The 22,080-nt window shown below is 44.7% G+C and overlaps 1 protein-coding gene across 1 annotated transcript in view; it reads left to right on the plus strand.

Annotated features, from left to right (window-relative positions):
• Positions 1-22,080, plus strand: part of Pcnx2 (pecanex 2) — a 205,321-nt gene that overhangs the window by 55,785 nt on the left and 127,456 nt on the right. Inside the window, exons 12-16 of the mRNA XM_010622007.3 lie at positions 2,020-2,173; positions 2,268-2,300; positions 8,696-8,867; positions 16,392-16,502; positions 17,431-17,522. Of these exons, the coding sequence (XP_010620309.1) occupies positions 2,020-2,173; positions 2,268-2,300; positions 8,696-8,867; positions 16,392-16,502; positions 17,431-17,522 (562 nt within the window). The remainder of the gene's footprint in view (positions 1-2,019; positions 2,174-2,267; positions 2,301-8,695; positions 8,868-16,391; positions 16,503-17,430; positions 17,523-22,080) is intronic.

The following is a 22,080-nucleotide window of genomic DNA, read 5'->3' on the forward strand; positions in this document are numbered from 1 at the left end:
TCAACAAAGATATCTGGATGACAAAGAAACACATGAAGTGACGCTGTACTTCTCATACTGTCAGGGAAACACAGGTCAATTCTGCCACCCAACCTTTAGAGCGGCGGAAATCCAACACGGAAGCTGACAAGGACACGGACTCTGGCTCACCGTGGGTGGGAATGAGAAAAGGTGAAGCTACTCTGGAAGTCAGTTCTACAGTTTCTTACAAAAGTAAACATCTCCCTACTGCATGATCTAGCTGTCATATGCCTTGGCTTTTAGTGGAAGATGTGTGTCCATTCAAAAACCACAAATTCAAAACAAAACAAACAACAATGACACATGAATGTTTACACAGCTTTATAACTGCCAAAACTAAGAAGCAAAGAAGTACTTCAGTGAGTAAGTGTGGTGCATCTATACCATGAATTATTACCTGGAATAAGAAGAAATAGGTCATCAAGCCATAGAGAGTCCCGAGGAAGCAAATGCATATGACTAAATAAAACAATCCAATTCTCAAAAGCTGTGCACTACATGATTCCAACCATGTGGCATTCTGGAACAAGCCACACTTTGAATAAAGGAAAAGATGGAGATTATAGGAGGGCAGAAGACGGAGAGATGAAGAGGTGAACCCAGCTGGTTCTTGGGCAGTGACGCTACTCTGTCGTGCTATACGTCATCATGTGTTTGTGAGCACTACGCGTGAGCCCTCATGTAAATTCTGGACTTGGGTGATGAGGACACGTCCATGTAGGTCCGTGATGATAGCGAGTATTCCTCTCTGGTATGGGATGCTGAGGGTGGGATACTGCGTATGTGTGTCTGGCAGGAGGGGGAATGTAGGAACTTTCCACTCAACTTCCCTGAGAAGTTAAAATATCTCTAGGCTGGGGATTTAGCTCAGTGGTGCTGTTGCCTGCCTTACAAGCACAAAGTCCTGAGTTTGATCCTTAGTACCAAAAAAAAACCAACCCCCAAAACAAACAAAAAACTCTCTAAAACAACAAATCTGTTAATTTGAAAAATTGTTCTGGACTGTCTACACGTCAGGCACAAGTAGTCAATTATCCTTACCTAAAAATAATTTAGAGGGGGAAACCGATATACATACAAGCAAAATTGGTAAGGTCAGAAGTGTCCTCAGAATCCTTAATGAATTCACCACTAAATCCCTGGACTCTTTCCCTGACTGTGTCTGCGCTGCTGTCACCATCTCCTCCACCTTCCATTCCAGTGCCCTACCCTGCCTCCTGTCCTCCCACCTCTGAAGTCTTACTGCAGGTCTCTGCTTGTCCCTGCCCCCTCTGCTCAACACTCCCGCAGTCACTCCCTGACCACCTGGCCTTTGACGCATCAGCCTTGCCCTGCCTTGCCGTAGCTGTGTTCTGTCTGCCCCAGCCCCATGATCAGCTCTTGGTCCACTCTCATCAACATCTGAAACCGCCCTTTGCATGCCCGCCTTTTAACACTCCATGTCTGGTCTGAGGGAGCCTCCATCTCACATGGGAAGTTCCCCAAACAAAATCACCCTGTGGCACTGTGACTGCCTGCAGGCTGGGAGGTCTGAGCTCTTCTCTCAGCTCTTCTTTGTTCTCCAGCTGGAGCTCTGAGCTTCCGCAAGTCCTTCGCAAACTGGCTCTCAGAGACAGTGTCTGGTATCTGGACAGTCTGGTATCTGACTTCCATCCTTGGGCGAGTATTAAGGTCCCACCTCCTCCTCTCTGTTGAGCCAAGCCCTGAGCTCTGAACTAGTCCCTTACTGCAGAAGACATCACTGACTGCCTCTTCCCAGTAAGACCAGTGCAGCAACCAAGGAGCTCCGATGGGATTTTATTTCATTTATTTCAATAAAAGAGACCTGGGGTCACAACTAGGACTTGCTTTGAAATAGCACAGCAATAAGGAAGATTGCATGTGGTGGCTTCTCTGTTGTCACTACTTGTCTTTGTAGACACAAACAAGAATCCTCTATCTGAAAACCAACAAGCTTATCTCTTATTTCCCTTGTGTCTCTTTATGTGTTTTGCTCAGGACTGAAGATGTCAGGGAGAACGTGCTGGCAGTTGTGCTCAGCATCCTGGTTTCCCTCCTGGGGTTTCTGACACTGAACCGAGGCTTCTGCAGAGACCTGTGGGTGCTGCTCTTCTGTGTGGTCATGGCCAGCTGCCAGTACTCCCTGCTCAAGGCAAGACCTCATCCTGCTCTCACCCTGCCTGTGCTTCCCCTGACCTAGCCTTGCGGTCACGAGATGACACAGGCACTTGTGCTTTGTGTTTCAGAGCGTGCAGCCCGACCCTGCCTCACCGATACATGTAAGTTTCCACATGGAGGCAAGGAGCTTGTCTTTTCTGCTTGTGTCCGAGACAAGGTGGAAGCCAATGTCTATTCAAAAGGCAAAATCTGCATCTGTATCTGTAGCTTGGAGTATTTTTGTTGTTGTTGTTTTTCAGTTCTGAGGGTTGAACCTAGGCTCTTTACGCTGTGCTTCGTCCCCAGCCTGTTTTGTTTTGAGAGAAGATCTCACTCATTTGCTAAGTTGCCCAGACTGGGCTCAAACTTGAGATCCTTCTGCCTCAGCCTCCAGGGGGACTAGGGTCACAGACGTGTGCTTCCACACCCGGCTTGTAGCTTGACTGTTTAAGCAGAGGTAAGGTATTAGATAGAACTTTGCATGCATGATGGCTGTGCTCCAGCTGGGTTTGAGCAGCATGGCATGGTGTGGGCGCCGAGGGGATGCACTGCATGGTAGCCGGTCTTTGCTGTCTCTCGACTCATGTTGGGACAGATGGAGCAGCCCGGTGGGAGGCTGTGGACTCCGCCATCAGATCGCCTACCATTATTTCCTGTTCTTCCACTCCAATATTTGATGCTGAGCAAAACACCAGCCCTTTGCAGGCCTCAGTTTCCCTCTGTGTAAATAAAACTAAGTAAATGCCCGTGGAGATTAAGGGATACATGCAGTGTGCTTAGAACAATGCTTGGATATAGAGGTTGTTCCATAAGTGTCGGCTACTCTGCTTATTTTCAAAAGGATTGTTGTATATGGTTTGGGTAAAACATTATAATTTGATAAATGTATACAATGTGGAATGACCAAATGAAACTAACTGACTTTAATACTTTTGTTTTCTTGTCAGAACATTTAAAATCTGCTCTTAGCATTTTTCAAGACTATAATACATTATTATCAACTGCACTCACCACACTATGTCACAGACCTTTGAGACTTATCCCTTCTATCTATGTCATCTTTGTAATCTTTGTACCTTTCACCAGCATCTCATTTCCTGGCATCCGCCATTTTGCTCTCTGCTTCTATGCGTATGATTTTTTTATTCCACATGTAAGTAATTTGTCCTGATATGGCTGGCTTCTTTCTCTTAGCATAATTTTCTCCAGGTTTATCTGTATTGTTGCAAATGACAAAATTTCCTTCTTTTTAAAGGCTACATAATATTCTACTGTGTGTATGTGTGTGCGCGCGCACACTTATATACATAGCACATCTATCAGTTCATCCTTTACAAGTCACACAGTTTGTTTCAATATCTTTGCAATTATGAGCAATGCTGCAATGAATGTGGCAGTGGAGGTGTCTTCAACTTACTACTGTATTTTCATGTTTTTGGGATATATACCCAGAAGTGAGATTTCTGGATCATGTGGTGGTCCTGTTTGTCCTTTTTGGAAGCTCTGTACTGTCCTCCATGGTGGTATGCCACCAGTGGTAAACAGGGTTCCCCTTTTCTCCACATCCTCATTAAAATGTATCTGTCTTGTTTACAGTAGCCATTCTAACAGGTGTGAAGTAGTATCTTATTCTGGCTTTAGTTTGCATTTCCCTGAGTAGATATTCTTTTTACATGAAGCTGATCTCTTCTCTTCTCATTCCTTGTTCTTAAGTACACTGGTCCCATTTAACCCTGTAACTTTAGGACAGAGACCCTGGGCTTGCCGAAGCTGATCTGCTTGGTGTGTGGCATTCTGCTGTGACTGCAGCACAGTGCTTCCCTCCACCCCTGAGGCCCCGAGGCCTGGGGACCATGGGGATTGTGCCATCCTTGCAGGCATCTGTCATGTGCTTTGAATGGAGCCCACTGCCAGGTGGCCCTCTGAACTCTGTGAGCATCCTTCTTGCCTTTGTTATGCAACTCCTGTGAATGCCTGGAAAACTCTTCCCCTGAAAGAAAGCTGGATCTTCCCTCTATTCAGCTTTTAAAATATTCACAACCAGGATTCAGGACTGATTTTAAGTCTGCAGTAGCCCATGTTTGCCTCATAGTAATTAAGAAAAGATTATAATTGGATGATCACGTGGCATATATGCTATTCACTGTCTTGTTAAATTCCTCTGTTCCCCATAATTGGTTTACATATAATACATCTCCTTTTCTCCTGGAGTCTGAATGTCAAGATAAGTTGCAGCTGCATAATTAGGGTATTAAGATGTATTGTTGTGATTCGCATCAGAAATCTCGGGTAGGTGGTGTGAAGGAATCATGCAGCTCTGAAGGTTTTTGGGGAGGCCCACCCCGGTGTGCGGCATCACTGGCACCCTTCTCCTCTCTTCACCCTGTTGTTGCTGATTTTCTGGGTGGCTTGGTGGAGAGGAGTTCTATGATATTAACCCTCCCTGTCCTGTCCTGTTTATACTCAGAAATGACACAGAGCATGCAGAATGGGAGGAGCAAGGTCTTCCCACAGCCCTGGTGGATTAGCAGTGCTGTTATTGTGACCCCCACGTCTCTGCACTGAGTTGTAATAATAATGTCTGGTTCCTAGAGGAATAGACCAAGCTGCTGTTCCATTATCTTAGCAAGTCTGTCACAGTGAAGCAGGAAGAAATGATTTTTCTTGCTGTCATAGTAAGGCATAGATATCTAGCCATGTTTGTTGCAGTAATTAATTTGCTTACACAGATTTTTAAGTAGATCAGCTCCTTATTTGAATTGGCATTTGTCCAGTAGTTCAAATGAAGAAAGAAAATACACTAGCTGCAAAATGCTTTCTTCTTATAATCTGACTGAACCATGTGGATATTTAGAAGGCAAATTTATTATCTCTAATTTATAGATGAGACAACTTGAGAAGGAGTAGGGTTGAGAGAGAACTAAGATTTTGGGAACAGAGCTGGGTCTCAAGCCTGATGCCTTCTCTAGTTGTGGCCAATTTCCATTCATATAGGGCTATCAAAGGATCGGACTACTTTTTAAACTAGACTGTTGTGTGTATTTGTAGAGAGGTGATTAATAAATTCTATCAGGTTTTTGTTGTTGTTGTGTTATTATTGTTTTGGTGGTACTAGGGATTGAACCTAGGCTCTTTGCACTGAGCTACATCCCCAGCCTCTCTTTATTTTTTATTTTAAGTAATGATTTTGCTAAGCTGCCCAGGCTAGACTTGAACTTATCATCCTCCTGCCTCAGCCTCCCAGAGTGCTGGGGTTACAGGTATGTACCACCATGCCTGACTCAAGTTAGCCACTTCTTGCATTTAAGAATACATAGCTGATGTTTATTCTTTGCTTTCCCCCCACCAGAAACATAGGTGGCAAGTTTGAGCACATTGTTTTTGTTTTTTTTTTTTTTGTTTGTTTGTTTGTTTTTGGTACCAGGGATTGAACTTGGGTCCTTGCGCTTGCAAGGCAGGCCACTGAACCGCTGAGCTAAATCCCAGGCCCTGAGCACATTGTTAAAGCCAGAGATTTGTCTGTCCTTGTCCTCAGCTCGCTCTTGTGGAAACAAGGGTGACAGTGTCATTTCCTCAGGGTGTTCTGAGGACAAGGGAGCGAATACACCCAAGTTGGGAGAGCAGAGAGTGCCAGGCATGGGGAGAGCGGCTAGAGGTGAGTTGTCCTCTCCCCGAGATGGGTCTACATTAGGTCAGGAATGGCTGGACCTGCAGTGTGGCCAAGATGGGAGCCTGTGTTTGAGATCATGGTGGGTGAGTGGCTTTGCCCTGCCCTGGGGTGTACCCTGGAGCTGGTTTTCACAGTCAGTGGGGATTAGGGGTGCTCTAGTCAACTTGGGGACAGTGTACTCACTTTGCACTTGAGGCCCAGCTATACCTCAGGCCCTAGATTCTCTAAGACCCTCTGATACTCCATCTTCCTTGTAATAAAAATCTGTTTTTTCCTTAAAAACTGTTTTTTTCTCTTGAGGTACTGGGGGTTGAACCCAGGGCCTTTGTACTGAGCTACACCACCAGTCCCCTCCCCTTGTTTTTAAAATTCTTGCTGAGTCACTGAATTGTCCAGGCTGGGCTTGAACTTGTCATTCTCTGCCTCACCTTCCCAGAGCACTGGGATTACAAGCATATTTCACCACCCTCAGCTCTTAACAAAATTTGCACTCTCTTCCTAAGAGGACCATTAGGCTGTCTTGTCACTGAGCACATGTAGGCGTGCTTTGCTGGTAGGTTCTGGTTTGTCCCCCCATTCTGCCACTGCACTGTGACTAGCATGTCACACAGTTTGCATGTGGGGGCTGATGGGAACATGAATGTGCACACCACCAGTGTTTGTGCTGCAGCCTTGTAAGACACTCCCCACTGGCCAGAGGTGATTCCCGTAGTGCACTTTTAGGTGAAAAGCTGATGCAGGATGACTGAGCTAAGTGAGCTTTTGGGAGACTGTGGTCAGACTTCAACTGATGGAACAAGTGAAATATTTTCTTTTTACCTCCTTCCCTCTCTCCCTCCCTGTACTGAAGATTGAACCCAAGGCCTTTACACGGAGCTACATCCCCACCCCCTTTTTATTTATTTTGAGGCAGGTCCTCATTAGATCACTAAGTTGCCCAGGCTGGGCTCGAACTTAATTCTTCCTTGGCCTCTCAGAGTGCTGGGATTACAGGTGTGCATTACCACACCTCACTGTGAGTGGAATTTTTATTTAAAAATTTTCATGAAGATTTGGTAATTGATTTATGTATAAAGTCAGGAACTGATGAGGGAGGATATTTTGTCAGTATGTATTCTTAGGAATCAAGGCAAATAAAAGTGATTAATGTGCTGTGCATTAGTGATATGCTTAGAATGGTTTTGAGACCCCAGATATAGGATGGGAAAATTCGGAGAAGCAGGAACATGGTGAAGAGGGTTAACTCTTTGTAAGGGCACACTGCGAGTTTTGTTTGTAGAATTACAAATACAAAGAGAACATTCCCATCTCTGCTGAGGTTTGACTTGGAAGACCCAAAATGAAATCTCAGACTTTCAAGGCCAGAGACTTTCAGTTGCTACATAATGTATTTTAACCTTTTAATGAAAAGAAGAACCATAGCAAGTGAAAATAAACTATTCAGTCATATTTCCTGAACTGTGTCAGTGTGAGGAAATGTACCCTACATATGTGTATCGGTATTGCACGTAGCTATTTATACCAGCTAGCTTACTTGGCTATTCACTTGATGAAAATTACATTTAGATTTAGCGTAGGCCTTAGCTTTCTTCTTTTCTTTACTGCAAAGAAAGTATTTCCATATTCATTAGTCTGTGACCTAGTTGGATTCAAAAGAAAATATTTTTCAAGACTCAGTTTGGTTTTAGGACCAAACATAGCCAGCCTCTGTGGATCCTATGTCTTCCTTTCTATTGAAAGATGGTCTTGGAATAGGACTCTTTCTATTGTGGAAGCAGTGGCAATTTGAATTGCATTTCTAAATATCATGTATTCAAAGCAGGGACTAGAAATTCACATCTGAAACTATATTACTTTAATCTTTAACTTTTTACTCCTAAGGTAATTCATGAATTGCTAAGTATAATCTCTCTCTAATTCATCTTTGTCTGTTTTCTAAATCTTATGAATTTTGTATTGATTTGTGAGATGTAAATTCACTGCTGGCTTTTGTCCTGGAAAGTTGATTTTACATCTTTTCCTTAAATTTTTCTAGTCATGGGATAAAATGAATAATTATTTTTCTGTTTCTTCTAACAATATCTTAAGAGCTAAAATTATTCTGCTAATTATTTGATGCCCTTCAGAAGAACATGATGTTTAAATAGTCAAAATAACAAGTTTCAGCCAGGCATGGTGGCACACACTTGTAATCCCAGCACTTGGGAGGCTGAGGCAGGAGGATTGCTGTGATTTTGAAACTAGCCTGGGCTGCATAGTGAGTTCCAGGTCATTCTCACCTACATAGTGAGAGCCTGTCTCGAAACAAACAAACAAACAAAAACAAACAAAGAAAAACACGTTTCTTTAAACAATGAAATACTCTTCTGTATTTCACCAAGACATAGTAAACAATGCAGGTATAGCTTTCGATCTAAATTTTCTTGCTTTCTACAGCACTAGGGAATTTAAACTCATGACTTACAATTATATTTCTTATTACTAGTAGAGCCCAAGGTTTTAAATTAGTTTTGCGCTGGAAATGAGTAAGGTGAATGGAAGTCTTATCGTGGGAGAAAGCATTGAATTAGATCTAGATTTTCTCCAAAGATAGTTATTAAATTTTTAGGTAAATTTTGTTGCAATTGAGAAGCATAGCATTCTTTTGATAGTCTCATTCTGATTTGACAGAATAAGCATCAGGCTCTTCTCCTTTTTCTCTTCTTGATATTTTGCTTGTGTGGAAAGGAGAAGGATGTGTTATAATGGTACAAATTATTATGTGATATATATAAATGATTGGCTGTACACTTTTGTAATTTAGTCAAAATAAAAAGGTACAACTCAGAAGCTGTATTTATTTTCTAGGGACACAACCAAATCATCACCTATAGCCGACCCATCTATTTTTGTGTGCTCTGTGGCCTCGTTTTGCTTCTTGATGCAGGAGCCAAATCCAGGCACCCTCCCCGTTACGTTGTGTACGGCCTGAAGCTCTTCTCCCCAGAGTCCTTGCAGACAGCCAGGGATCACCTGATAGGTGAGTGAGATTCTGGGTTATAGGTGACTATCTGGGAGGGGGATATGTCATCCTCTCATCTTCTGGGTCACAGTGGAGAAACCTCATTACTTGATCTCTGGGTAAAAAGATGAGTCTTTCCCTCTGGGCTTGTGCTTCTGTGGGGGACTGTGCAGGAGCTGGAGCTCCAACTCTTTCACTGTGGACTTCTCTGAAAGGATTCTGACACCCATGACCAAGAGGTTGCACCTTGTGACACTGGATGCGTGGCGGCTGTGGGGTCTGCTGGGCTGACCTGTCCACTGGGCTTTCTGCCTCGACCCCAACTGGAGCAGAGATGCTCTGAGCATGCATGAGTGGGCGCCGCTCCCAGCCCAGGAGGAAGCATGGATGCTCTGGGCACCCTCCCGTAGGTGCACTCTGCTTGCCTTCATGTCTGGCGTGAGTGTTGTACCATACGCCTTGTCAGAGAACCTCTTGTCATTGTGTGGTTTAGAGCCCGATTCCAGCCAGGCTGCCAGGGACTTGAGTCCCAGCTCTACCATGTCACTAGATGTGCACCTGAGCAGCATTCCATCGTCACGTGGGACACAAATACAAGCCATCTCAGAAGCTATTGTAAGGTTAAATGAGTTAATATACTTAAAGGTACAGAATGGTGTCTGGCACCAAGCAGCAACAGTGGTGTCCTTAGTTTGCAAAGAGCCTATTCAGTAGTAACTGCAGCTGTGCAGGCTGGACTGCCAGTGCTCTAGTATTCTTGCCATACAGCAAGAAGTCAAACACCTGCTGCTTTCTGACTGGCTGCGGGTGCATCGATCAGCTGAAGTGATGCAGAGCAGCACCAATGATACCACCTCTGGTCTCTTGTGTGCCAGCTTGGAGTCTGAAACAAGAACCTTAGGGTGACATTGTCCTGTCCCCTACTTCCTAGAAGCTGCCTGAATCTCTCGGTGGAACCGAGATGGGGGTGGGGTGGAGGAAGCTTCCCCCGTGCTCCGTATGAACAGAAACTTCACCCCAACCTTGTTCCCAGCTTCTGTGTCCCCACACCTTCTCCTGCTTCACTGGCAGCAAACTTCATGCCCCCATGCCACCCCTACATACAGAGCCCAGTATTTCTGCTACATTGGAAGAGGAGCTGAGCAGCTTCTTTTTTGTTTTGTTTTGTTTTGCTTTTTGAGACAGGGTCTCACTATGTAGTTGAAACTGCCCTGTAACTCACTGTGTAGCCCAGGCTGGTCTCAAACTCAGAGAGACCCTCCTGCTTCAGCCTCCTGAGTGCTGGGATTACAGGTGAGCACCACCACACCCAGCTGACCAGCTTCTTAATGCCAAGGGTTCAGGGACCACATTTAAGAGAAGCTTGAAGTCCAGTTAGGAAATAGAAACAGTGCTCTGGTGCCAAGAACATTTACTTCTGCTCTTAATGACACTTTTTAAATTTTACTGCTTAATATTATTTAAGGTGTGTACACACACATGTACACACAAGCCCCCAAAGGCTTTGGTCATTCTGACCTCCTGTGATACCTTGGCTCAGCATCTTCCTCTTGAAATCAGCGTCCGTGGAGAAGTCAGTTACAGCAGGTAGAGCTGCCCAGTCATGACTGCACACCCTTTGGAGGACACCCTTTCTTGTCATCTTTTTTTTTTTTTTAAATAGCAGTGCTGGAGCCTGTAGTCATGAACACACAAAGCCCTGGGGATTAGGAACAGAGAAGGCCTACAAAAATGAGGAAGATGTCCACGTTCAAATGTCTCCTTTTCCCTCCCTGCACCCCCCACATCCATCCTGTGTGCTGAGATTTCCCTGGTTCTCAAGTGATGGTCAGTGCTGACAGAGTTCCTCCTCTCACAGTGACAAGGGCAGGTAGCCCCTCAGCTCGTGCTCCTAGGCTCCAAAGAGTTCTGTTGTCTGCCCCACCCTTGACTATACTGGTTCTTAACCACTCATTTCCCTAATTCAGTCCCATCTTCCACCCTTTTGAGATATACTTTGGATGACACTTAACCCTTTTGTAGTAATCTGCTTACACTTATCACGTTTGATTCATGCCCTCTGACCCTGCCTGGAGACTTCATGCTCACTCACCACGCAGTTCTTAGCATCAGAATGGGTTGTGGGGTACACAGGCACCTGATAAACATTTGTGGGATGCATGAACTGATGGATGTGAAAGTGCTTTAAGTGCTAATTAATATATAAATGGACTTTAGGATCACCATCCATGCATCAACAGGAAGCTTAGCCTGCTAGATTTCAATGGCAGAGGAAGCATGTTTTGCAGAGGACCTATAGAAAGATATTTAGGAGAAGAAATGCATGACACACATTTCACGTACCAATGGCTTTTCACAACCCAAATCTCTCCCTCATTCCCACTTTTCTACTCCAAAAATTTGATACTCCCAAAATGCCAACATGAGTAAAATAGTTGTCCTGTTATGGCAGACTCACAGTGGCATGAGAGTGTGATTGTGGTTCAAAAGCAAGGCTTTTAATGTGCTTTGTGAAATCCAAGACTGCTCATTCTGCAGTAGCCCCTGGATGGAAAAAAGGTACTGGCTATACATCTTCTTTCGTTTTTCTTCAATTCCATAGGAAGTGAGGGGGCAGGGAGTATGGCCTTCCTCTCTTCTGCCCTGGAATTTCTTTTCCCTTAGGGTTTCCTAGTGTGTATTTTTGTTTGCTTGTTAACAGTGATAAATAGAAATGGCATCAAATGACCCAGCAAGATGACTAAATTATTTCCATGGTAAAGATAAGTAGAACAATAGCACCTTCATGGAATGAATGTTTTAAATTTGCAATGAGCAAGAAAAGACAGTGAAACACACTGAGAAGAACCGAGATGGGGAGGAAGGAGGCAGAGGCTCCTTCAAAAGCAATTTGAAGCCATTTCTGCTTTGTGGAACCTCTTTCCTTCTGTCTCTCCAACTGTCAAGGGATTTGCATAGGACAGAACTGCTGCCATTGTGACATCTAGAGATATCCCCATCAAGGAGAGGGAGAAAGGAGAAAGCAGAAGGTTAGTAGGAGGGAAAAGGAGTGCATTGGTTTTCTGGGGCTGCTGTGATAAAGCATCACAAACTCACTGGCTTAGAAGAACAATGATACATTGTTTTACAGTTGCAGAAGTGGGAAGACCATGGCCAGGACATCAGCAAGGGTGGTTCCTCCTTGACATCCCATTCCTGGGGTTCCATTTCTTCCTATGTGTCTGTGTGTCTCTGAGTCCAAATCTACTCTTTTAAGAAGGAGAACAGTCATACTGGAGTAGGGCCCAGGTGGACTCTAGTGTCCTGATCTCGATCATCTGCAAATACTCTATTTCCAATTAAAGTCAGAGTCACGGAAACTGGTAATAAGGATTTCAGTATTTTTTTAGGGGGCCACAATTCTACCCATAACAAGGAATGCTTATAAAAAGGACAAGAGAAGTAAGAACTAAGTACACGTGCTATGAAGTAGCCAAAGTCACTATTGTGCCTCTCCCTTGGTGTTGGGTAGAATGGTCCTCCCCAGGCTGGTACAGAGGGTGTGAAGTTTCTCCTAGAATGTGCCTCTCCGGAGCCATCCCTGGGACCCCTGCACTGCGGGATTCTTGCCCAGCACCTCCAGCCTCAGAGGCAGGGTAGCAAGGGAGAGGAGCAGAAGATCTGCTCTCAGAGAGCTGGTGCTGCCTCCCTAGGCAGGAGGGGTTACAGCCCCCCAGGGGTAGGGACAGCTGATGGAAGGGTGGCGACACTTGGTGTCAAAGGGAATGCAGGTGAGGAGCACCGCAAGGGCAAGAGAATGTTGGATGACAACCACGGAAGAAGGAGTTAAGGCGATTAAAGGAGACAGTAACACCAAAAATAATATTCTTCTTTTATTAGCCTTTAATTATGTGTGGGGTATCACTCTGCATTTCCTTTTATTATAAGGAAAAAAATCTTTATTTCCATGTCCAAGAGAAGGTGAAATGCCTCCTTAGTCAGCACTCAAGTTCTGTGCTCAGGCTGACTCGTAACCGCAGGTCCGAGAGCCTTTCCATTTGGGTAACTTCAGCAAAATCCTGTCGGTGAGGCTGGTTTTGTAACTGTAGAGTGGTGAAAGCCAAGGGGTTCTTAGTTCGGAGCATCCTGTTTCAAAGGGACCAGGACACAGCTGGGGCAGGTACTGAGGAGGGAAGCCACATAGGATCTGGAAATGGGCTGATGAAACAGGGGCTGTGTGACTCAGAGAGAAAACCTATGGAGCTAGAGGCACACTCAGCACCTTTGGGGGCTCAGTGATGGCCAGGATGCAGGGAAGGGACTTTGTTCTTCCTTGCAGCTGCAATAACTACTCTATACACATGGGGTGTGGACCATGGCTCAGGGCAAGGAAGGCCTGTGAGACGACTGGGGTGGAGCTGTCTTCTGGAAGTTTGGGGCCTGGGGATGCAAGGAGTCTTCTGGCATGAGGGCCTTTGAGATAAGACAGAGTAGGCCACACTTCCAGCTGGGTCCATGTGTGGGATAGGCTCTTTCTCAAATGGGTTCTTTTCAGATGTGAGTTTCCTTTCTCGTTTTAATCCCTGAGATGATAAACCCTTGCTTACCATAATGCAGCTTGAGTCACACAGTCCTTGAAGACGAGTGGCAGCTTAGTAGCAAGTTACTGTCTTGGACCACCCTCCCCTTCCCTCAACACCGGAGTCACCCTCTGTCTGCAGGAAGGTTTGTTTCCTGGTTGCATAGTCCCTAGGAGGAGAATGACCTTTGGGGACCACAGTGCACACATTTACAGCTGCTCCATAGTCATTCTTACTAAGGGCACTTAACAAAAGAAAGAAGCTTAAGCTGCAGTATTCTTACTTTTGCATTTTGCTTGAAATAGAATTGAACCAGAAGTCTCTCCACTTATGATAATTATCGTAGAAAATAGGACTAAGGAAGAAGGCAGAGAGGATCAAATATCTGTTCGGCAGTATGCTAACAGAAAGTGTTGTTCCCAGTAAAATTTAGGAATAACTGCAGGGATTTTATTCTTTACTCTTGGAAAACAGGACAACCTAATTTTTGCGGTTTCAGGAGTGGTCAGCTATACCCAGCAGGTGAGATACTGGGACCCCCGTCCTTGCATTCTGCCTCTGCAGCCTTCCCTTGCCCACAGGAACTGTGCTCCGCTAGAGCATTGTGCACAGGGCCTCATGCCACGGCCTCCTGGCTGGCCAGTGTCCCTCCTGTATCGTCTCAATTCCTGGGCTGTGCCCACGCTCCTCCTTGGCAACGGCTTTCTGGTGTCTCCTGCCACTTCATGTACCTTGTACCATTATCCTGTATTCCAGGTCTTTTTGCAACAGCAGTTGCAGTCTGAATCGGTGAATGCATGTCTCCTGAAGAATCTCTTTACTTTAGTATTCAGCTGCCTTCAGTGATGCTCCATCCCAACACTGTCACGTGGTCCTTCCTTCTCGGCACTTGTGCCCACCCTGGAAGGGGACGGGACAGCATAGTACCTCGTCATTTGTGGCTGGGCTCTGGGCCCCCAAGGTCAAGGGAAGAGGAACTGCTCCGTTTGCTCAAATTGTATGGGTTAAATGTTGAAGCTCATGACTGTTGTTCCATAGGTAATTTTCTGTTTCTTGTAGCTTTCTTTGCATATCTGAATTCCATTCATAGAGACTGACAAAGACATGAGATCTAATAGAGCTGTGTCTAGCAGCTTGGTGTTTGTACCTCATTGCCTTCCATGAATGGAAGAATGAGCTGCGTTTGGGTGCTGGGCAGGTCTGCTGTCTGCCTTCACCACTATGACAAATTCCCAACATAGCAATTTGAAAGGAGAAATGGTTTATTTTGGCTTACAGTTTTAGCAGTTTCAGTCTATGGTCAGCTGGCTGCATTGCTTTTGGGGCCTGTGGCAGCACAGGATGGCAAGAGGGCAGTGCAGAGCAAAACTGTTCACTTCCTGGCCAGGATGTGAAAAGAAAGTGGATAAGACTGGGTGTCGCACTACGCCCTTTAAGGACACCTTATCAGTGACCTAAAACATCCCACTATGCCCCATCTGAAATCCATCACCTCCCAATAGCAGGGGAGGCAGCCTCCGACACATTGCAGATCCAAACTGCAGCATGTGCTCTGGCTTCCACAGCAGAGTTAAAGTCTTGCCACAAACACCTTACAACAACATCACCATGTACCGAAGCATGGCCCCAATGCAAGCAAGGGGTAAGGCCTCAACCCTAGCATATTATGATGGTCATGTCCATTACATCAAATTCTGCAGAGAGATGGCAACGTCCCTTAGTCCTTGTTTTGGAGAGAGTTTTCCCATCCTTACCTTTAACCAGTTGTTAGACAAATGGATGTACAGATACTCTTGTATCTATTAGTTCACTTTGGGTAGTTTGTGTTTCCGACTTTTTAGAAGAGCTCAAGCATCTTGCGTTGCCTTTCCTGCTCCTGTTGCTCAATGTGGTTTATGTGGTTTCAGGACATGGTTCCCATGGTTCATACTAGATTTCGAGTTGAATTTCCTGAGTTTTATTAAGGTTTGCCAGTATCAAACTTCATTTCCCCTCTTCCTGGTACCCGAGTCAGCAGGAAAGGCAGGTGAATTGTCAACACTGCCTCAGGATTTCATGTCTCTGCCCTAGAAAAGAGCCTGGAGAGGGAGGCTGGGGGAAAGACTGCTGTGAAACACAGCCATCCTGCTTCCCTGTTGTCTCACACATTGTTTCGGAGGCATCGAATTACAGCCCAGGACAGCTTTAAAAGATTGCTCTGTTGCGTGGTCATGACAATGGGAGGTGACATGGTCTTTCTTGCCTCCTGAGGGTCCTGCCCCTTAGGTCCTGTGGTTCCTCAGTGAATTGGGCTCTCCTGGCTTTTGTGGCAGCTCTGGGCTTAGACCCAACTCTACTTCGCAACAAGTGTTTGAAGTGTAGTTAGAGTTAGTTCTCCTGTGGTCACGACAGTGCTGATGCACAAGGCCAGGTGCCTGACTCCACTTCTTGCTCCTTCCCTGTGCAGAAAGAGATCCCCATAACTATTGGCTCTTGATTCTGCATGGCCCTGTGGTTTCCCTGTCTTTCCTCCCTCCCTCATTCCTCCAAGTCCAATACGTCTTTTCCTTTTCATTTTAATTTGGTGGTACAAGGGGTTGAACCCAGGATCTTTGCACTGAGCTACATCTCCGGCCTTTTTTATTTTCCTCTTTTTTTTAAATTTTGAGACAGGGCGTTGCTAAGTTACTAAATTGTCCAGGCCACATTCAAATTTATGATCCTTTTACAGAGGGCTGGGATTACAGGCATCTACCACCACACTTAGTTCCAAATCTAATTCTAAAGACAGCTCTACTCTCTCCTTCCTGTCTGTGGGATTTAGCTTGGTTTGAGCTATTCTGCACGCCTCTTCTTAGGCCAGCCCCTTTACTTCCACAATATATTTCTGTTGCAGCCTTTGGTGGCCTGGGTCAGAGAAAATCCAGAAGGCAAGGAGGTAGCATTGTAGGGGCAACCAGTTATGGCCCTCAGCTTATCATCAATTCTGTTCGTTTATTTTCAGTATTTTTATACTGCTTCCCTGCGATTTCACTCCTTGGGCTCTTCCCGCAGATCAACACCTTCTGTACTTACCTTTTGGAACAAATCGACATACTGCTTTTCGGTGGTTCTGGTGAGTTGCTTCCCTTCTGCTAAGGATCTAATGGTCAGAGGAGGTAACAGCCTTGGTCAGAGGGTGGGAACCTGGCAGGTGGCCTTGCTTTGTCCTGAGCTCTTACATTACTCAATCTGGGCCAGGATGAGGGGTCCACAGATGCACCCCAGCTGGCCTCACTGAGGAAAGGCACAGGCTGAGAAACAAGGAAGCAAAGGATTCTCTGTGATTTGGCAGGAAGTCTCTCTATATGAATGTGTGTGAGTGTGTGTGTGTGTGTGTGTGTGTGTGTGTGTGTGTGTGTGTGTACATATCTGGATACACACATGTACAAGTCTAGAAGAAGGTCTGTATGAACTTGAGTGTACCATTGTGGGTGTGCTGTGTGTGCTCCTGAACAGACATGTAACCTGTGTCCCCGTATTATCCCTGGGACCCATTCAGTACAGTGTTTGAGAGGCAGACTGAGATGGGTTAGACCCTAGCCAGCGCTTACTTGGCGGCATCCCCAGGTGGCATGGCTCTTCAGCCTGCTCTCCTCTAGATGGAACCAAACACCTTGACCTCGAGGCTGCTGAAATGACATCACGCGCCCAGGATGATTGCTGTCATCCGTACATCACATGCAACTCAGGCTCACCTGCCTGTTGCCCATCTTTGTGGATTTTGCTCCCTATGATCATTACATTTGCCTTCCAAGAATGGGTGCAGGCTCCTCCCAGATGCTTCCCTCTCACACGCACAGCTGAACGGTCAGCCTCTCCCTCCCTCCCTCCCTCGTGCCGCTAGCCACCTGTGCTTTCTGACATATACCATGGATATATTTCTTGCCCCTTGGACAAGCAGTTTGTATATGAAAGCTACAGCCTTCTCTCGCTGTCTCGTACCAATCATTAATTTCGAGAACGGCCACTGGAGAAAGGAACTGTTGGTGTTTGTGTTCTAGCGGTGTCTGGGATCGTGTCAGCCCTGTACAGCGTGGGCCGCAGCATCTTGGCGGCTGCCCTGCTCCACATTCTCTGCTTCAGCGCAGTGAAGGTAGGTGTGCGGTCCCCCTCAGGACCCTGGCTCTCCTCCTCCTTCTATTCATTCAAGCAGTGTATGTTTTATGTAAATGAATGTTTTCTGGAATTACAAAAGCAAAGGGATGCGAACAGCTGGATGACAGGGCTGGCTGGGCAAGGCTTGCTGGTGTCAGGAGAAAGTCAGGGTGCCAGCTGTGCCTTCGTGCGCCTGGCCTCGCTGTCCCCTGCCACAGTCCATCAGCGATGTTAGGGAGGCTTTGATCCACAGTTGGTCAGTGGAACCCATGTCTTCATGACCCTCACTTCCTTTTGAAATGTCACTCAAGAGGGTGGAGGACAGGGCTGCACACGGATCTGTGGACCGGAGAACAGGAGGGGACAGCGCATCATGGAGTGTCAGCACCTAGAGGACCAAAACCTAGGCCAGCAGCCAAGCAAGCTTGAGATAACCAAAAACGAGACAAACATTGACTTCAGGAAAACGAAAAGGTATATCAGAAAAGAAATATAACTATCTTACACATGTGGCTCAGCTGCAGGTCATATTTATGTATTTATGAGGATCTGAATAATCACCCTGCTGTAACTGGAATGGGAAAATGAAGAGAGAGCTGTGTTGTAGGGGTGGCCTAAATCCTTCTTCCCTGTTAGAGAGTCAGGAGGTAATATCTGAAATGGGGAAAAATGTCCAGAACTTTTGACTTGCAAAACAGGTTGTTATTTGAAAACAGTGAGGTAAACAGGTGAAGAAGAGACAACCAAAAGTCACTGCCTTCTGGGAGGAGGAGCTTAAGCAGGGTATGGTGTCAGAGGCCTCTGAGGGTCCCCAGAGTCTCAAGATGATGGTGCCTCACACTCTGGGAGGAACACACACACACAGCATGGCCTAGGTGTCTTCTACTGGGAATGAAGTAAACTAATATCATGTGTATTTCTGGACCTTATAAACCCCAGTATTTAATGGTTTAAACCACAGACACACTGTGTGTATTGGCACACACCTGTAATCCCAGCACTCAGGAAGCTGAGGCAGGAGGATCACCATGGTTTCGAGGCCATCATAGAAGAATACATAATGAGGCCGGATCTCAAAAAACCAAATCAAGCAAAAACAAAAACTACAGGTACCTCCTTGATAAAATAAAAATTAAATGCAAAATTAAATAAAAATGATATAAATTTCAGAGTGTTCTTAGCATATGATCATTTTAAAAATACCTTTTTAAAAAGATTAATTTCAAGTCATATTAAACTTACTAATGCTGTGTCAAAAGACAGTTGTTTACTTAGCTTCCTTCCACGAAGGAGAAGGATTTCAGCATCTTTCTCTCCCAGTGTGTCGCAGCTTGGTTTCTCTGGAGCTGTCAGTGGTATAGTATCCTCCCTTACCCCTTCCAACCCTTCCATGTGGACCTTTTTTTTTTTTTTTTTTTTCACAAAATGTGTGAGGGAAGGGAGAGAGGGAGGGAGAGGTAAAGAGAAAGGCTTCTTTTTCTAAAACACGCATCAGTTGATGTGTCCTGTTTGATATCGTGTCCATCCTGTTTTATAGAACAATAATTATATAATACATTAGTATTTTTGCTGTTTTTTAAAGATATACCTTTCTTTATACAGTTGTAAGACCTTGGATATTTCATTCAGGAAAAGTACCAGAATGGATATTATTTGAGCCTTTATATTTCTGAGAATATTTCTCTACTGCTTTTTGGTAAAAATCACTGCCTATAAAATTTGTGACTAACAAATTTTTCTTGCAAGAACTTTAAGATATTGCTTTGTTGTAGTCTAGTAGTTGTTTATTTATCAATCATTCATTTATTTTTGAAATCAGGTTTAAACTTCAACTTTTAAAAATATCTTTTCCCAGCACTTTGGGAAGCTGAGGCAGGAGGGTCTCAAGTTAGAGCACGGATAACCTAGAGATCCTGTCTCAAAATAAAAAGTTAAAGGGTTCATTGTGAAGGCCCCGGGATCAATCACCACTACTGAAAACCAATTCTGGTTTGGCGAGTTTTGAGTAATACTTGTAATCATATAAAGAAGGTTACAATCAGTCAAGTTGTAGAATATCTCCAACAGCTCAGAAAATTCTCTCACAGCCCTTTGTAGTCTCTTCCTAAACTCTGGTTACCAGGGATCTGATTTCTGTCCTTGAAACTTGTTTGGAATCTAAAGTACACACTGTCAAGGTACAGTGTATCCACAATTGAATTCAATAACTTTAAGTGCACAGTTAGATGCATCTTGACAAATGTGTATAGTCAGCTAGTCAACATACAATTAGGAGAAAGAGCAGCTCCACCATCCGACATGTTTCCTACCATTCCTTTGCAGTTAGCTCTCCCTCCATAGAGCCTGTTCATTTATCCTGAAGTTGTGGGGGCAACCATAAGTCTGCATTTAGCCTTATAACACGTTTGGAGCCAAGCTGTCTGCCATCTCCTCTGCCTGAGTTCCTCTTTTCTTATCATCCACTTCATCCTTATTGGATAAACGCTGGGCCCCAGGGAAGAAAGGACTGTCTTTCCTGCCTGTCCGTCACTGCATGACGGTTTGGACTGGACCCTCACTTTCCTGACCCTCAGTCTGCAAGCTCTGCGCTGTCAGATCACATCTGCTTACTCTGATCATTGACATGGGGTGAACCTTTGCCTCGGGGTGAACCTTTGCCTCCTGCCTCCTGCTTTTGAGCAGCTAAAGTTTATTGGACATGAATAATTCACTGATCCAGTCATACCTGAGTCTATAGAAAACAGAGTAGTCTTAAGTCCTAAGCATGTTTTCTTTCTATAGGGGAACCTGAATGTTCTGAGAATCTTACTTCATTTGAAAGATACAGAGCCTCATTTGTTACATGACCTTTTTTGCAAAATCATTGAAGAATCTGGTATTGAGACAGAAGTTTTCTGGGGCTCCACCAGTTGTGGGGCAGCGTGCTTCTTCCCTTTCTCCCCAGTCCAACTCCATTTGCACGAGACACACTAAGTCATGCCAGCTCTTTCTTTCTCCAAGGTCAGTCCAGCCTTGGGAGGTCCAGTCAGAACTGCAGACAGCCAGTGCTGACTGTTCAGAGCTGGCCCTGTGGTAAGCTCTTTACTGTCCTGAGCTGAGCCATTTATTTCTGTTTTCCATTCTGTGCAAGACATGTGAGAGGGGAAAGTAATTGTTGGACAGGAAGACAGAGTCCATTCTGAGAGCATACTGCTGTTCCCCTGGAGGGCTGAGCATTTCAAGGCTCTGGGGTTGACCGAGTGTTGGAGCAGGCTTTTGAGCAGGTGGAACTGAGGTACTTTGGCAAGGTTTATTTCCTCCTGGGGAGGCATTGGCTTCTCTTGTTCAGCATAGAACAAGCATCACTCGTGATAAATAGTACAGTGTGTTGCAACAAAATGTTAACGTTTTAACTGTATTTTGAAACTCATTTTGGTAAAAAATAGAGCAATTTGCATTTCTCTCTTGTCATTTGTAAGTCTTGTGTTTTCTAATCATCTCTACCCGACTCTCTAACAGGCAGCACCTATTAAATGCTGTGAATTGAGTGAATGTGGTTAGCAAACTCACAAGGGGGTCCTTAGATAGAAAGAAAAGCTCGCCCATCTTAACCCAACTCCCACTGATCCAAAGCTGTGATTCCACTTCTTGTTTAATGATGCTTTTGTTTATACCTTTTATGCTTACTTTTTGTTTTGATTTTTTCCCCTTTCACCTCTGCTGCCTTGAGATGCATGGATGGGTCTTTGGGAATAATTTCAACATGTCAGCTACCTGACCAGCAATGTATTTCTCTATGTGGGTATATGTATTTACTACCTTTTGATTTTTATTATTATTGCTTGGTAGAAGTAGATTGAGGGATATGCATCAATTTTGCCTCTAGAATATGTTAGAAAGGAAAATTTGATTCCTCTTTTAATTTCATAATCTCTTTGACTCATCAAAGATGATAGGAAGTAACATACAAATGACCTCCCTCACTAACTTAAATATCTGACAGTGATACAGAGAAACAACCAGAATATTTGTTCCCAGGAGAAATGGCTGAGTAGTTAATTAACTAGGCTTTCCATTTGTCTGAATAAACCACGATTTCTATTTTTTATTATTCCTTACAAAGAGATTCTGCTTTATTAATGGCAAGAGGACCCAGAGGTTGGAGCACATTATTATAATTTAATGTTCCTCAAGCATCATTAATAACAGCTTGCTGAATTTTGGTTTGCCCCATGTTTCTTCCAGGTACTAAAAGGTTTATAACCTATAACAATGGCGTTTTCCCTACATTCCAAATTTAAAACCTAAGAGTAGACATAAAACAAATTCATAGTTCTAGAGTATATTTAGCACTGGAGTGGGTCTTAGGTATTATGTACTCCAGCCTCTTCACGTTATTGTTCAAAATGAGAAAACAGCTTCAGAGAGACACCAAGTAACACGTATCAAATCCCAGACCCCAGGTCTGAGTCTCTGCAGTCCCCCTTTTGTGCTGTCTTCCCAGCACACTGGAAGTGTAAATGTGTGTGTTTCATCAGAAGGACAATTCACAGGACATTCTATACCTTGCCCATCTA

The sequence above is a fragment of the Fukomys damarensis genome, unplaced genomic scaffold (genome assembly GCF_012274545.1).
Source record: "Fukomys damarensis isolate Sample0158 unplaced genomic scaffold, DMR_v1.0_HiC HiC_scaffold_10, whole genome shotgun sequence".
Lineage (NCBI taxonomy): Eukaryota > Metazoa > Chordata > Mammalia > Rodentia > Bathyergidae > Fukomys > Fukomys damarensis.